This window comes from Fringilla coelebs (genome assembly GCF_963513975.1).
Source record: "Fringilla coelebs genome assembly, chromosome: 2".
Taxonomy (NCBI): Eukaryota; Metazoa; Chordata; class Aves; order Passeriformes; family Fringillidae; genus Fringilla; species Fringilla coelebs.
In genome coordinates this window covers 91,803,694-91,821,301 of record NC_140029.1, presented here as the reverse complement: position 1 = coordinate 91,821,301, position 17,608 = coordinate 91,803,694, and the positions used below count along the sequence as shown (strand labels likewise).

General features: G+C 52.3%; 1 protein-coding gene across 1 annotated transcript; it reads right to left on the bottom strand.

Moving 5' to 3' along the window:
* Positions 1-632: 632 nt before the first annotated feature.
* On the bottom strand, positions 633-15,487 carry GPR156 (G protein-coupled receptor 156; the record flags this gene model as incomplete). Its single annotated transcript, XM_084224063.1, has 9 exons — positions 633-1,814; positions 2,377-2,535; positions 4,678-4,914; positions 7,631-7,726; positions 8,162-8,287; positions 9,332-9,442; positions 10,300-10,435; positions 12,658-12,794; positions 15,383-15,487. The coding sequence occupies 9 exons, from the start codon at positions 15,485-15,487 to the stop codon at positions 633-635; spliced, it is 2,289 nt and encodes a 762-aa protein (XP_084080189.1).
* Positions 15,488-17,608: the final 2,121 nt, after the last annotated feature.

Here is a 17,608-nt window from a genome sequence, read left to right as displayed (position 1 = left end):
CGTTCAGATGCTACAAAAAAAGCCCCACTAAAACCCAAAAGTTTGCTGTGCACCCCCCATTCCAAAGTCCTTATTTTGCCTGGAAGTAGCACACCCCAGGCACATGGCAGCCTGCAACTGCTTCTGGCATCCGTCTCCCATCCCCAGCTGGGGGTGATGCCAGTGGGATGCTCTGCTTGGGCAGCCTCGGGGGAAGGAGTCCTCTGTCGCTCCATATGGAGAGGTGTGCAAGAAGCCATGGTTGTTTCTGAGGCAGGATGCTGCTCCCTGCCAGAGCAAATCACGGAGTTCTCACAGGGAAAGCTCTCTGAGGAGATGGAGTTTGGACTCTCAGAGACCCCCAGCCGCAGTTTCTCCACTGCTGGCACCAGGATGGACAGAACTGCCGGCTGCCTGTGGGACACAGGCAGCTGCCCAGAGTAGCCAGGACAGCACTCCCGGAGTGCTGCCAAGCCCCTCTCAGCCAAACTCAGGCTGCAGTCACGGCTGACACTGCAAATCAGAATGGGGCAAATTCCCAAATTCCAGAACAAGGCACATTCCCCAGAGGGATGTGTGGCTTTAGCATTGCAGAAAACGCGCAGTGTTTGGGGGTGGGAGGGCACTTGCCTTTGGGGCAGGGGTGCTCCCAGTCACACAAAAGTGGGTTTCAGATCGTCTTTGAAATTCACCACGGGCTGGGGCCCACCGTGGTGCTCTGTTTGGTGATCCTCACAGTCACTGGGCTCTGTGTCCGTGTCCGTGCTGCTGCTGTCCAGGGAGCCACGTGGGCTCTGGAAGCAAACCTCGCAGCAGGGCCGGTGGCAGCCGTGAAACGTCTCCTCAGAGCTGCTGCTGCTGGAGTCAGAGTCTGGGTAATAGTACAGCGAGCGCAGGGAGGGCTCCGCGGGGCCCCTCGGGGTGCCCTGCCACCGCTGCTGCTCCTGCGGGATGCACGACGAAGCACCCTGGGACTTGGGCCATCCCTGCCACCCCTCTGGCTGGAGGCTGGCCTCCCTCGGGATGGCTGCAGGGGATGGTGCTGGGCCGTGAAGGAGCCCTCTGCCAGCCACGTCCCCTCCCTTTCCCAGGGAGTTTTGTGCTGACTCCCCACGGCCCCAGCTGCCCACCTCCTTCACCCTGCAGCTGGCACGAGGGGATACGCGTCCAGGGAAGCGTGTGGAGGCAGGGGGCAACGGGATCCTCCGTTGATGCCTTGCCAGGTAGGGGCTGAGGGGTGTGCGGATGCCTGGGTAGCCCTCCTGGCCCACCTGTGTTTCTCCCTGCTCGCCTGAGGTGCCCCGGTTGCCAAGTGTGTGTCCTGCAGATAAGGCTGGGCTGTAGTTTTTGCCATCCAGGCTTAACTCTTGCAAGATTTCCCACAGCTTCTCACTGTTCACATAGCTGATTTTGGGGGATGACTCCCAGGCTACACCAGCTGAGTTCTCCTGGCCTGGCAGCTGCTCTGGAGGCTGCCCCTGCACCGCAGGTGTTCCACACTCCTGGACATCTTTCAGGCCACGTTCAATGCTGTCCCCTCCATTAAAAAGCAGCAACTGAGTGCAAACAGGCTCCTGGGTTGCATGTTTCTGGAGGGCCTGAGCATTGCTGCCAGGAGGTGATGTACCCACCAGACAGGGGGGCTGCCACCCGTCCCTCTCTGGATCCGGGGGGCAGCAGTCCCCTGGTGCATCCCCAGGCTGCCCTGAGCTCCAGGTGCAGGGAGCTGCTGGCAGCACACGGGGGTCACAGCCACTCTCCGCAGACATGAGCCTCATCAGCTTCTCCTTGGCGCTGCTCACTTGCTCCTGCAGGCTTTCGATCACGGCGTTTTTCTGTGTCAAACAAATAAGCCTGTCAAGTGTGGGGCGGGCACAGAGGAGGAAAATGCTGCCAGTTTGGAAGCAGGCACTGCCAGAAAACAAATCACCCCTCTCTGCATGGCAAGAGCCACACAAGCAGCATGTGTGACCTCAGCTTCCCCTGCAGCCCCCCCCCCCCCCCCCCCGGGATGTGTGTGTGGGAAGGGGATCACTGGGCAGGCAGCTCTTCAGGCTGGGGTGTTCCTGCCCATGCAGTGCAGGTGATGGAGCAGGAGGCTGGGGGCTTTTCTGAGACAGAGCATCTCCCCTCTAAATTAAGCATGTTTGACAAGGCTGTGGGAACCAGGCTCTCTTGTGCTCCTCTCTATAGAATTCCTTTAAGATCTCCAAATCATGCCTAAATTGTGGTGGAGTTTGACAAAACAAAGCAGCTCTTCCCCTCAGGAAGGAAGAGGGTGGTGAGGGATCACAAGTGTGGACAGGGATGTAAAAAGGGCTTCCCACCCTGCAAAGCCTTCAGCCCACAAAAGGGACGGGGGGAAGCTGGAGGAGGGGGGCTGGCAGAGCCCTGTACCTCGGTAAGCAACCGCTTCATAGAGTTTTTCTCCCCTATGAGCTGGTAGAGCTGCTCCTCGCTGTACACTGAGCGGCAGCTCCTGCTCGGGCTGGTGAAATATTTTGCCATGTGGCTCATGGTTTGGCTTTCCTCTTCAAAGGCTTTCCACTGCTTGAGCTGGGGAGTAGAAGAGGGTGTTATCCACAGAGCCCCAGCCGACACAGCGGGAGGCAGGCACAGCTCAAGCGCGAAGGAGACAAAGGGATGGAGAGGGGGAGACAAAGACAGGGTGGAGCAGAGACAGCCAGACAGAGATGGCTGGGAGAGGGGCTGCAGTGTCACTTGGAGCCTCCCACCCATCTGAGCCCTACCCTGTTCCTGGCTCCAGCTTTTAATGCATGAGAGGGTCAGTGCCTGGCTGCACTGAGGCTGCTGAGCACACTGTAAAAGCCCCCTCCCTCTTCTCCCCACTCCCTGACTCCATGACAGACAAAGACAGTGTCATGCCTGCCCCCTTATCCCTGAATCACTGGTGACAAGCTGAAAACCAGCAATGTTTAGTATCCATTTTCTCATCTAGTGTCTGCCTGCAAGCCTTGTGCAGCCCAGCTCCAGCTGTTTATCGATCTCAGATGAGCTATAGAAAAGCAAGCCCATTAGGAAAAACAAGGTAATGAATTAAAAGATCCAAGTTAAATAAAATGTTCAAGGGCCCCAGGCTCCCAAAGAAAAATGGTACAGGCAGAGTGAAAGTACAGCGCATCAGCTTCTCTACCCTCAGTCCAAGAGACCTGGTGCTCCAGCAGGCCTGGAGCTCACCAGAGGAGATTTGGATCCTTGCTCCCAAAGGCTGCTCATCTAAGGGCTTGGGGCTCTGCAGTTACATTGCCTCAAGAGGCAGGAGGGGACCTCTGGAAATCATCCCAAGTGCCCTGCTCAAGACTGTGTCCAACTGGGCCTGGAGTATCTCCAAGGATGAAGACTCCACAGCCTCTCTAGGCATTCTGCTCCAGTGCTTTACAACCTTCACAGAAAAAACTCCAACCTTTTCCTCATGTTTAAATAGAATTTCCTGTGTTTCAGTTTGTGCCCATTGTCCCTTGTCCTATCAGTGGATACCACCGAAAAGAGCCTCGCTCCCCCTTCCCTATTCCACCCCCATCGATATTTATATACATTGCCAAGATCCCCGGAGCCCTCCCTTGCACAGATGTACTTTCCTCAGCTTCACCTCTTCCTCCCTTTCTCACCTCATGTCCTTGAGCCCAAACATCCCTCCAAACATTCAACTAAGTAAATAACTGTTTCCTTTCCCTGTAACAATGGGAGCATTATTCCCACTAATGTGGTGGCCAGGCACACCAGGCTGCTCCTGAAGGACACAGGAAGCAGAAGTGCCTCACCTCACCACAAAAGGCTTCCTTTAAACACCTCCACCTCCTTCTCCTCGCTTGTGGCAAAGCCCAGCTTCCTTCTCCAAAAGTGCAGAGGAGGATAGCCTCCCCTGGGGACCACCAGCAGCAAAGAAGTCTCTGAGAGTGGCTGGGCCATCTGGATGGTCTGTGCCTGGCTCCATCGCTGCCAGCAGCAGAAGCTCCTGGTGTGAGTGGGCACGTGAGGCATGAGGAAAGGACAACTGCACAAAGGACACATCCCACCACCTACATGGAGCAGGAGGAGGAGGCCAGTGGCTGCCTCAGCTCATATATGTGTTGTCTGCGCGAATGTCACCTGTGGCATGTTCCTGCAGGAGGCCTTCCGAGCAGCAGTGCTGCACTCCTTGGAGACTTTCCAGGACATAAAGGGGACAAGGAACAAGAAAACTGGAGATGGACATTTTACAAGGACACAGTGATAGGACAAAGGAGAATGCCTTTGAACTGAAAAGAGGGTAGTTTAGATTAGATACAAGGAAGAAATTCTTCACTATGATAGTGGTGAGACCCTGGATCAGGCTTGCCCAGGGAAGTTGTGGATAGCCCAATCCCTGGAAACGTTTAAGGTCAGTCTGAATAGCACTTCGAACAGCCTGGTCTGGTGGAAGCTTCCCTGCCCAGAGCAGGGGTGTTGGAACTAGATGATCTTTAGCTCCCCTCCAATACAAACAATTCTGTGATTCTTTGAGACTTAGGGAACTTGCTTGGGGAAGCAGAACCACCAGGGTGGGGTGGGGCTTGGAGAACGAGCTGTGCAGGTGAGTCCAAACATTTGGGGAAAAAAAGCAGGAAAGTTAGTGCATTGACACCCACGGCTGCTGTTGTTTAACTCTGAAAATGTGCCCATTTCCAGCCAAGTGACAGGACAGAGGTGGCAGCATACCTGTGGGACAAAGATGAAGCAGTTGATCGTGGTTGTACACACAAAGATGCCTCCAGAGGTAAAGCCAAACAACAAATTGTGCCAAGCACGGAAGAAACGGTGAACTAAGCAGATGGTACCAGCAGCCAGGAAAACGAGGTTGACCCCGACAATGAGTGTCAAGGACTGGTTCACTGGTGAGGAGCTGACGTTGTCGGTCAGACCGGCCAAGTAGGTCCCGTATAGCAGGAGGATGCTCTGGAAACAGAAAAAAGAGGTTTCCAGAGTGTGGAAAATTACAGCCTGATGGTGTCAACCCCAATGTCGCACCAAGCCCGGTGAGCTCAGATCATGCTCAGCGCAATCCTAATTAATGCTCTTTGATCTATAATGCAGACTGGAGCGTGCGGTGGTGACGCTGCGGCAAACGCCCGGCACGCTGCTGCAGGCCAGGAGTGGGGCTGGGGACACAGGGCAGGAGTGAGGGCCCTGGTGGGCATTGGGGGTCCCAACCAAAGGGTGTGACAAGCCAAGAGTCAGAGGTCAGCATGTGCCACAGAGTAGGGGATGGCTGGGAGAAATTTTGAAAACCACCCCTTGGGCAGCCTGGAGCAGGAGAAGCAAAGGCAGACAGACAGGAAGCAGGGGTCCCTGCAGGGATGCAGCGGTGGGTGCCATCAAGGAGCAACAGCATACCTCTGAAGGAGCAGGAAAGATATCCAGAAGGAATTCAAAGAAGAAGGCAAGGAGACATGGAGGCTTAGACTGGAGGAAAGAGGATGTTCTTGGTGCCTCTTTAAATAGCAATAATCCAGGAAACTACCAGGTGCAATTCTTTTCCCTTCCCTTAGCTGTTTCCTGACTCCAGCAGCAGGCAAGGGCACTATAGAAGTGCTCTGTATACAGAGGCTCTCCCTCCCCCAAAGTAGTGCAGTTGTTTCAGAGCAGGCTGTCTCACCACCCTCCTCCTTAAGGGTCTCACGCATGCATTTTGCCAGTGTGCTCAGGATAAAACTACCCAGCAGGATAAGCTTCTCCTTCCCTAGGTGACACTAGCAGGAAACACCAAGTATTTTTTGACTGCCTCCATAGAGCTGAGCATGGTCTGCCTTCAGGATCATTTGGAAATACCATCTAACAAAGTTCCAGCTCCTGCAAGGACCTGGAATACAGGGAATGTGACCTACATTATTCCTGTGCTACCCAGTGTCAGTCTTTTACTAGGTGTCATTGTTATTTGGGCATCAAGAAGTGCTTTGCGACATGAGACGCAGATGTTTTTTAGACCCTTCTGAACCCCTCTGTGCTGTGCCTGGTTGATGACTGTGATGGCCACTGCCAGGATTAAGGCCTGGAGGGACACAAGCAAGGGAGGTTCATGTCCAGATCTCTGGTGAGACTCCCAACTTCAAAGCAGCATAAGGTCTCAGGGTGGGGTTGTAAGAGCGAAACCTGCCTTGCTGGGAACTGGGCTGGTGTCTGACCCTGCTTTGTAGAATCTGCACTGGATCATAACTGTGTCCACCATGGAGCACCTCCAAACAGCCCAAAGGCAAGGCAACCCCAAATCCCTGAGCAGGAAAAACCCAGCACCAAAGTCCCATTTAAATTCATATAGTCTATCTGGGACACAGACAACAGCACTGCCGTCTCCTAAACTAGGACTCTCAGTGACTTGTTTGTTTGTTTGTTTTAAACTTGAGCAGAGGACTTTGCTTCTAATTCCAGGCATGTCCTTGGCAAGTCATTTCTGTTCATTGCTCTGTGCCAGTAAAACCAGGATAATACACTGAGTGTCTTCCCAAAGGGCTGAGCACATTAATGCTGTGGATGCTAAGAAGCGCTATGTACGCAGAGATAAAGCCTACACTCGCGTTAGTGTAAATCCAGACAAACTCCAGAGAAATCACCAAGGAAGTACTCCATGACCCCCAGTAAGCAGGAAAGAACAGGGCCAGATTCAACACAACATTAAAAAGATTACCTGGAACTGATTATGGGGATGTTTTATTTCCAAAAGGATTTTGTAAGGGCTGTAGGCAGAGACATTACTTCTCTAAACCCTACCACAAACTGCAGACAAAATCAGAGGTGGAGACACAGCACTGAAAGCCCAGGTAATGCCTACATTCCCTAACACCAGAGGACTTTTAAGGACTTTGAAATGAAGTGCAGAAGGACTTGGCTGTGTTCTGAGGTCCCTTTCTGCTCTTTTTCCTATGATTCTGGGTAGGTGGTCAGTGAGTATTATATTACAGTGAATCACAAAGAAAGTGCCTGTGCTGCACGCAGAGATTAGGCCATTCCCAAAAAAAGGCTGTGATCTCACAAGCTTCATCAACATCAGCTTTCTGAAATGTGTCCAGCCTCTGCCATACCAGAGACACATGAGACCACAGATAATTACAGTGATAATTATACCAACATAGTTACATCAGTATAACTAACACTGCTGGAAGAAGACTGGCCATGTGCAGAGATTCACCAGTGAAAGTGCACCTCAGAGGTATAATTAACCCGATAAGCATCCTGCAAAGGTGGGGACCAAGCACTTGTCATCAGCACTTCCTTGGTTTGAAGTCACAGGACACAGGGATTGAGCCACCTTGGCAGTGGCCATTCACTGGAGTCTTTAGGGAAGGAGTATGACATAAAGACCAGGAAGATGTTGAGTTTCTAGAAGTGAGGTGAAGCTCAGGGGGTTGCTGGGAGAGATCTTGAGAGACTATATGTGCACAGTGTACATAAAGGAGATGGTGAAGCAAGGAGAAAGCAGCTAGCAGGGCTTTTACCCTTCCCAAGACGGGAAGGGCTGGAAACAGGAAGGCTTATGAGATGAACAGGAGTAGCCGGGATCTGCAATGGGCAGGTAGCTTGGGAGGGCAGCGAAATGACAAATGCTGCAAAACAGTTTAGGCTGAAAGACAGGGAGGAGGTGAGATTCAATGCAAGAAGCAGTCAAGAGGTTACATACCTTAAACCCTAAAATGAGAACGAGCCAAAGATCGGAATAGAGCGATGCACAGGACTGCACCCGGCTCACAGAGCACGTCATGCCTTTCTCTGTCGCCTACAAGGCAAGGCAAAAGCAGAAATGAAGGCTGCAGCCTGGCACACACCAATGGGAAGAAGCTGGTCTCCTCTGTAAATTTCTGAAAGGAGAGGCCAAAGCTGGTGCTACCAGGGGCAGAGTCTTAAAGTGAGAAGATTTTGGCCTTCTGCTGCCTACAGGGCTGGTTAAACATTTCTCTAAAGCAGATGCCTTGGAGCCCTCCTGTGTCATGCAGGTGATCTGCACAGACCTGGAAATTTTGCAGTGGACTCTTGCCTCTGTAGTAGACCAGACATAAACCAAATCCAGAGTGCCCAGAAGGTTTTCTGCCTCGTTTTTGTTTCTGTTCTTTCTCAAAGACCACCTCCAAATACCTGGCCACCCATTAACTCTGTTCACAGAACTCAGATAGGACACAGCAAAATCCCACACCGCCCCTCCTCATCCTTTTACCCGCAGTGAGACACTGAGGCTTCGGAAGCACTGGACTGGGTCAGAGAACACCCAGGTCAAGAGCAAGACAGTGTCTGCCAGCACCAACGCTGCCACCATCGCCAGCAGCTGCAGGTCTTTGATAATCTGCAAACATGCAAGAAGCAGAAATTACTGTGGGGAAGGAATGGACACCAATGACCTCAATCCCCCTTGGGTCCCTTTCTGTTGTTTCTTTCAAGTGACACACCTATCCTACTACTTCACCCAGAGAGGTGTCCAGCACCTACATTTAAGTTGGCCACAAGATCTCTGCCTTCAACTCCCAAATTCTTGGAGATGTAAACAGGCTTGAGACCAGGTATAAACCCTGCCTGATGGTGTGGATAGCAGGTAAATGCTATGACAGAAAACAGCTCTTCCAAAACAATACTATCATCCCTTATGACCATATCACCAGCAGAGACAAAAAGGGCAGAGAAAAACACCTGGTAGGAGCATCATTTTGCAAGTTTAACACAGATCCCAGTGTGAAACAGGAGTCCTTGCTGATACCCAGTTCCCTTGCAAACCCTCTTGTCCCTCTTGTCTTTCATCTGAGACCTACTTTTTTCACTGCTGGAAAGTGACCACTGAAAGTTGTAAGTGCACTTCTTTGTGCACAAATTTTCCATTTCCCTCCCAGTTTCTGAATCTGCATCCTTAAGTGCTGCAGAGGAGAGCCCAGCGCTCCCTTCCTGCCTTCAAGAGCAGAACGGATCCATCTGGGGATGGCCCTAGATCAGATGCTTTTGAGGACACCCGGTTTATGTTCATCCCACAAAAACAACTGATTGTTTTTGTGGGATGAAAATAGACCTGAACACAAACATTGGTGTGTAGTATAATGAAGGCATGTGGCCAATGTAAAATGAGAACATTGCTTGGTGATGGGGCTGGGACTCCACTGGGGAAGAGGCAGCCTGGCAGGGCACCCACTTGCCTGTAGAGTGGAAAAGCTCCTGCCTCATTGTGCAGGAATAACTGAAGGGCCCATGCCCAGCCAGGTGTGAAACCAGAGCTGTGACTGTGCCATCCATCCTGTCATGTGCCAGTTTCATCTGCTATCCCACGCTGGTTTGGGATTTGCTGGTGTTTGCCCTCCATGGAGAGTCTGTCCCCCCCTTCCCACCTCAGAGGCTCGGTACTCACCACCCGCTTGTCGGGCACCCGCTGGGTGAACACCTTGTAGAGCCGCCAGCTCTTCCCCAGGACAGGGCCGAACACCAGGGAGGTCCCCACACACAGCAGGCACAGCCTCACCTGCCAGGGGTCAGAGCAAGGGGGCTAAAGGGGCTCACAAGGACACCACACACCCTCTCAGCCTGGGGTGCAGTAGGGATGGCTGAAGACGACAGCAGAAGACAGAAGTCTTCTGACTTCTGGACAGTGATACCAGATACTAGAAAGCTGACTACAAGGTGAAATAAATTCAAAGGCAAGTACTCCTCTGTAGGCATGCCTGCTGCCTACCTTTTTCTGCCTATCTAGAGACTCTCATTGGAAGGGGAGGCAGTGAGAGACAGCAGCTCGTGAGCAGCAGGGACACAGAAAGTCCCAGCACCAAAAATCACTTGCTGGCACCTCCATTAATTATCCTCAGCCCAGTGGCTGAGCAGGATGCAGGGTGTGCTCCATCCCATTCTCCCACATGGGTGCATGCGAAGTCCTCAGTCTGGCAGGGTGGCTGCCTCAGACCAGGACATGGGAGTTTGTCACACAAGTGAGCATTTTGATGAAGATCTGCTCTGCAGCCAAAAAACTCACCCACAGTACCTGTGCTGTATCAGGCAGTGGTGGCTGTGTGGAGGATCCCATCTCCCTTTGTGCTCCCCTCTGCCTGCTGCACTTCTACAAGCCCAGCAGCCTGCCTGCCTGCAGGACCTGTCCCCCAGGGACCTCGGTGCAGATGTGGTTTGCAAAACAGCAAAGGCCATTCAGACAGAAAGTGTCTGGCTGCCTTTTGTGTATGTGAAAGCCACAGCCCAGCTGAGCAACGTGGTGGTGACAGGCTGTGGCTGGGACAGAGCATGTACAGGTGACAGCTGGCTGGGAGAGAGCACGTACAAACAGGCCTGGACATGCGTCAAGGTGCCCATCCCAGCAAAACCCCTGCTCACCTGAATTAGCTTTTCCATTGAGTCTCCAGATGGCAGGCTCTGCTCCTGAATCCCAAAGAGGTAAGCACTTGTGTAAGTCAAGCCACTGCCCAGCAGGGTCACAATGTTGAGATTGGGGCTGGACATCTTCACAATCCTCCAGGAAACAAAGCAGGGGATTTGGTGACAGTTACTGAGCATCATGACCTGGCAGCACAGGGGTGAAGTCCCCTTACAGGAATAATGACGGTCATAAGGAATGCTGACACACTGTCTACCCCCAGCCTGTGCTGTACCACTGCTCCAAAAGCTCAGCCATTACTCCATGGTCCCATCCTCTCCCCTTTCTTGCTGGAGTGCTTCACAATCCTTCAAGTATTCATTTAGCCCTATTCCAACACTTCTGCTGCAGAGGGACAGAGGTGGAAAACCACACCAACGCAGCCCAGCGTGACAGTCCCCAGTAGTAAGCTTTAGGTGCAAGAGCTATGTGTGCCTCCAGGAATAGGCCCTTCCCACTGCTCCTTCCTCTGAGAGATATCTCCACACTCAGCACAGGAAGCTGCCAGCAATGTTCAGGTTACAGTCTCCCCTCTGTAATTTCACCTCATCACTCATAATCCTGTAACTGTATTCAGGAAGGGGAGAATCAACCCACTGATCTCTTATGACCTGTCACCCTTCCCCAGCCAGCCTACTGAGTGAAAGTTGCACCTTCTGCCACCCTCCCCAACAGCTTTGCCCCTTCGACCTGCTACCAAGTCATTACTTTTCTCTCTCCTTGAGCTCCCTCCTGGCTTGCTGTCTTGCAGTGACAAAGCCTGGGGTTCAACTTGTCTCTCTCCCTCCCTGCCTTCCTCACCATGTCTCAGCCCTTGGAGAAAGATATTCACCAGCTCATGCTGTCAGCTGCAGCTGAGAAAGGTCTCCTATGCCCTCCCAGGTTCAGGAGGCAGACCAGTATTTATTTACCGCAGAGCAAATAAATAACACACATTCATTACAGCACGTTCTGAGAACATAAATTCAAGTGGCCACTGAACTCAACAGCACTCAGTAACTGAAGTGCTTCAGACTGGGATGCAGTTGGGATACAGGTCATGCAGCTGCTGCAGTGCAGCAGGCACGGGGCTCTCAACACAAACCCTTATGGGCAGGACCCTCCCGACTGCACCGTGGTTGTCAGGAGCACTAAATTCCTTAAAGCCACAAGAGAAGTCAACAACATCAGTGCAGGCTGCACTCAGATGTACACCTCTGTGCAAAACAATGGCACATGGAGAGCAAAGGCTTCACCAGGTGAAGCCTGGGAGAGGGATGCATCCCTGGAGGAGGAAGCAGCTGAAATACCAAGGGGCCAATGGGGCTGAGGAGAAGGTGGCAAAGAGGCAGCAGAGACATCCAGAATTGCTGAGGAAGGCTCAGCACTGGCTGAGACAGGTTGAGCTACGAGGAACTGCCGAGCCTTCTGCTGGATTTATGCTGCCTTCAGGAGAGCAGGACTTTTTATCTCCTCTGCGCAGACTGAACAGCACCAAAAAAAGTCTACACTTCACCACCAGCTTCTCTCAGTAACGGAGATCATGTTCACCAATACAAGCAACCATCAAGAGCAAAAAGGGTTATTAAGATCTTCAAAGTATGAGTGGCCCAACAGCAGGAAGGACATGACACACTGTGGGGAGTATGATGGACTTGCTATGGAGCTGTGCTGCTCAGAGCAATGCCCTCAAGCATGTGGAGCAGAATTGAGCTCTCTTTTTACCCACTCCTATTAATGGTTTTATCGAGGTGCACCTGGATGAGACCATGCATTATGTCTGTGCCAGAGGGCACCCATACAGTCATAGAACCATTAAGGCTGGAAAAGACCTCCAAGACTATCAAGTGCAACCTTCAACCCAACACCACTATGAGAACTAAACCACAGACTAAGTGCCACATCCAGTCTTGAACACTTCCAGAGATGGTTATTCCACCACCTCCCAGGGCAGACTGTTCAAATGCTTGACAACCTTTTTGGTGAAAAAATTATTGCGGGAGCCCAACATGAACCTCCTCTGATGCACTTCCTGAGGCCATTTCCTTTCATCCTGTCTACAGCTCCCTGCCTTGGGGAAGAAAGGAGCAGTCCCAACAGGACTGTCTCCACCAGTGATCAAAACTCTGTGTGATGGAAGAAGCTGCAACTGTGATCAAAACTCTGTGTGATGGAAGAATGCATCCCTGGCATTGCCCTTTCTTGCCCTGTGCTGCTCCTTCAGGCTAACACCCTCCTGATCCTTAGCTGGTCATCAGCTCAGAGCATGGTCCTGAAAGAGCCAGACTCTGCTACTCCAGCTCAGGGGAAACCTCTCAGGAGAAGAAGGATGCCCTTACCTGTTTTTCCTGAAGCGAATAGTGAAGATGAAAAAGAAGAGTGCTAGCAGGACTCCTCCAGTCAGGAACGTCCACACAACTCCCAGGAGACCAGCAGAGAAGGATGGGGAGCTCTTCATACTGCGGTCAAATGATGTCTGCAGGGAGCAAAAGGGATAAGGAAGAAGAGGACATTGCTGGGGCTCTTAGCAAAGAAGGTCCCTACTCCAGCATGATCCCTCCCACAGTTATCCTGCTCAGCCAGAAACCACAGCTCCCAGTAAGGAGACACTGCGGCACCAGACCAAGTCCTTCAGGTAGGGCCACTGAGATGTGTGTGGACAGGACATGTGCTCTGTCACTTGCTGAGTGTTCAGGAGGACACACGGCAGTCCAGGAGCCCTCTTCTTATGGCCAACTAGCCAAATCAAGCTGTACAAGTGATTCATAAATCTCAGGCAGCCCTGACTCTGAGACACAGGAACAAGGACACTGATTCCCCACTGTCCTCTGGAAAGAAATCTTTGGAGAAAGGCCCCGTGGTGCCCCAGTTGGTATCATGCTTCTTTAGATGCTTCTTGGCTCCCACCCTTACTCCTCCCCGCAGCAGACAGCTGATCAGCTGGTGGATGTGACTGGGAGCCAGCAGCAGAGCTGCCAGTCGGTGCAGGAGCACAGCAAAGGGAGTGTGACAGCGTTTTTCAGAGGTGGTGACACACTGAGCTGGAATCCACCCGTCTCCCGGCTGGACGGAAACTAACTTGGTCCCAGGCAGGCATCAGCTGAGAACTGGCTTTGGAGGGACACTCCCAAAGCAGGTATGATGGAGGCACCTCTCTCCTTACAAACAAACCACCTTATGGGTTTAAATCTCCATTTAAAATAATCTCTGCTATCTCCTTATTAACATAAAACGGATAAAATGATCCCACGTGAAACAAGAAACCTACTTCCGCTGCTGATCTAAAATGCTCCAGCATTTTTAACAGGGTGTGCATGTGTGGGTTACCAACTTTTTTTTCCTTAAAAAAGGCATCACTTTAATAAAAGTGCTGGCACATCCCCTTTAAGGGGGGAGGGAGGAGAATGGGGTTTGAGCTGGGATCACACACCTCCTCACTAACTTCTTTGGTGCCAAGGCCTTTCCCTGCATCCAATTTCTATTGCAAAAGACTACTTTTCCTGACAGTTGACACTGCCCCAAACTCCCAATTTTTACTTCAAGGTCTGAGCTGCTTCTGCTTCCAACCTTGCTAGAAATAAATCTTCAGGCAGAAGAAAGGCATTTGTTTAAAGCCAATGCCTCATGTCCCTCTTCCCCAGCCAGGCTTCATCTCCTCTGGGCGAGCAAGAACAACGCACAGCTTGCAGAAATAAAGCCACCACATAATTCTTGACACAAAAACATGTCACTGCCACACGAGCACAGCTGATCTGCAGGCTCCTGGCAGCTCACATGCTGCTGCCACGCTGGTCACAGGGCAACTGGGAAAGGCAAACCCCTGCCTGGGAGAGACATCCAGCTGCGAGCTGCTGCTGCTGCTGGGATACAGCTGCGTGCACATCTCAGCCTCGCTTTGCAGCAGCATGGAGGGATCCCCGGGGGCATCCTCATCTCTCCCCTCCTCTTCTCTCTTGCTATTCCCTGGGGAGTCTTTTGCCTCTCTGGGAAATGAAGACCACACCAGATGGTGAAGATGGTCAGCCAAGTCAGTGCCCCGCTTACACCAGGACTCTCTGTGTGAAAACCCCATCACTCAGCGCAGATGAGGCCCATCCTCCCCACTGCCTGGAGCTGACAGTGCTAGTGCAAGGCTGTCATGCCATTCTATTTCTGTGCCCTGACTGCTTGAGCCTAAGGGTAACACCTGGCTTTTGCCACTGAGGTGAGCAGGACACACTCAGCATTCTGAGGCTTCTGCACTTCACTCCCAACAAAATCTTTTCACCTCTGGCTGCAGTCAAAAGTATTACTGCACCCTATTCCCAGCAAGCACCTAGGGATCAGAAACACCCCCATGATCTCCACTTTTTCTCTCCTACACACCCTCCCACCTGACTGCTGTTTCCCTGGATGTTGATGCTACTTGAAGTTGATGGAGCGCTTTGCTGGCTGCTGAGTGCAGTAAATCCTGGTCCTGGCAGGGGGAATATTAATTGTAAGCCAGCTGCCAGAGCCAGAGGAGCCAAGCAGCTTACAGTCTTTTAATTAAAGGCCCATGGTCGTGCAGGACGTGATGGAGAGCCGAGTGGGCCAAGCCTCGCCGCTCCATCCAGCAGCCCCACGTGGTGCCAGCTGCAATTGAGTGCATCCCAGTGTCATTTCTACCGCCTTACTGGTGGAGGGGGGAAGGTACCACTTATTACAGAGGATGACTTTTAATTAAATCCTGCTCTACTCATATCTGAAAAGCACTTTTGAAGTTATAGGGGACAGGAAAGGTCAAGGGGAGATGAGGCCATCGCAGGCCAATCCTGAGCAGCTGGATGACACATGGGAGGGCTGCTTGACATGACTTGGCTGTCGTGGATGCTTTCCCCCCATCTGGATAACTGCCGGGTGTCACCTGGACTGGGCGTGTCTTGTCTATCAACCAGGTGACAGTGTGCTGCCTTCAGCTGGACTGGGACTGCTCGGCAGTTGCAATCCCCTCTTCATCCCTTCCCCAGATCTACTTCTGCAGAGCAAACCTCATGCCCCAGAGCACTCCCCTGCACCCATACATCCCACTGAATCCATACATACCACTGTCACAGTGCAGAGCTCCTGCAGGGCCCGCTGCTGCTGCTCCTGGCTGCCAAAACTGGAGCTGCCATCGCAGAGCTCAGAGCAGTTGAATCCCGGCTCCATAGCACATCCTCAGCTGTCATCCAGCCGTACCTTCGCTGCTGGAAGGATGAGCATTGGCTTTCTCCAACAAGAAGAAACCTTTGGCACACACCACATTCCCCCTATCAGTAGAGAAGGGTCTGTGGACAGCCTGGGGCCGAGCTTACCCAAACTGTTGTGATGCAGGTCCAGAGCCAGGACAGGGAGTGCCCCTTGCCAGTGTCCCTTGGGTGTCCTCTGCAGCAAGGAGAGTCAGCTCAGGACCAGGGCTCCCACAGAGCACTGCTGCTGGGTGGCATCCCCAGCACTGCTACACCACCCTGCAAAACAACACCTATGGAGGGTCACAGTGGTCCCCAGCCCCTATATCCCAGCTGGGAGCTGAAATGAGGTGCTGTGCTGGTCCAAGAAGGAGCATGGCACCCTGGCCCCCCTGCATCTTTTCTTTGCCAATGCATTTTCCTGCACTGGAGCAATTTCAGGGTCATTTTGCAAGTACCCTCCTTGTGCTGGCAGTGACTGCTGGTTTCGTGGAACATGCCTTTCTTCCAGCAGAGAACCAGCCAGTGAACACAACAACAAACAGCGAGTGCTGCCATCACTTACCAGGACCTACACCCAGGCCTGGGTGAGCAGAGGGGAAGGTGCTTGAATGCAATGTTTTGGCTGACTCGGCCTGAGATGCAGCCTGGCCACCTGAAGAGCTGGCTGTTTATTAAGGAGATGTAGAAGCCTGACACCTCCGTGCTCTCCCTCCCTCCCTCCCGGTGCTCCAGCTGCCAGGTATTGTCCCTGCCTGCTCCTGCTCCCTTTGCACCACCTTTGCCTCTGTTCCCCCTTTCATTTCTCTTTTTGGTGTGGATTTTAATAGGCCTCATTACCATTTTAGACATGAGGTCATACTTATCCTCAAGCATCCTTACTCAATTACCATTGTCACCAGGTTTAATTAGCTTCCAGCGCACGACCTAAGCGAGTCTTAGCAGCTGGGGAGGAGGCACAACAGCTCACTCCCTATTTGCTCCTAACAACAGGTGGGAGGAAAAAATTATCCCTATCAAGCTCCTCGGTGCTGCTCCCTGGCTGAGCATCCTCTGTACCTAGCCAGTGCTCCAACCTTCCCTGTTGCTGCTCCTGACTGTGATGCCCTCTCCTTCCAAGTCCTTTCTTTGGAAAAACTCCTGTCATTATGTGAGCAAAGAAAGAGTAAATTAAAAGGAAGCACGGTCACCAGGATCTGGTCTGAAACTTGATGTTCGTCACGGAGCATAATCGGGATTCAAATGCCAGAAAAGCTACAGGGGTTGTTCTCAGCTTGAGTGTAGACTGATTTTTCAGCTTTAGCGTAGTTGCTTACAAGTCCCAGCCCAAGGACATCAGGCTAAGTGGGCTATTTGTCCAAAATTAGCAGACCCACCTCTGAAGCAATAACCCCAGCTCTCCTACTGGAAGAAGCCTTCAGGTACTGCAGGTCTGGGCACTGTCCTGCCCCTGCCAGAACTTCCCCCAGCGTGAGATCAGCTTGCTGTGTCCTACAAACACAGTATCACACATCAGCCAGACTGAAGATTTGACACACATGGTGTGTAAAGATGTGTTTTTCAAGAATGCTGAAGCCACCCAGCTCCATCAAGCCTCCTTCTCTCTAGCTTGTGGCAAACCATGGTGGTGTTTCCCATCTGCAGCAGGCTCATCCTCTGGGAGTTTTCATGCCCTCCATAGCTCAGGCTGAATGACTGGACAAGAGCCATGGGTGCAGGAGATATCGAGCTGCTGCAGTGAATGCCAGGATTGCTACAATGCTGGAAGCGCAGTGGAGAAGAGGAAACAGGCTTCAGCGGAACAATTCAGAGACCAATGGACAGTGTGGAGGGACTGGGTGGGGATGGGGGTAGGAGAGGGCCACTGAACCTTTGATGTTGAGAAGACCTGAAGGGGAGCACTGCCCAGCCTCCAAGGGACTCAGCTCCTCCCCATGTCCCCAGGTGGGTTTAAAGACAAAAGCTCCTATAACTCCTTGGAACCTTCTGCCAGGTCAGAGGGGGAACACACCTGGCAGGTTGCCTGCTACTAAGGCTGGCATGAGGCCAGCAGGCACAGCCTTCCTGGGCTCACAAATGGAGGTGTCACCACGAGGAGCAC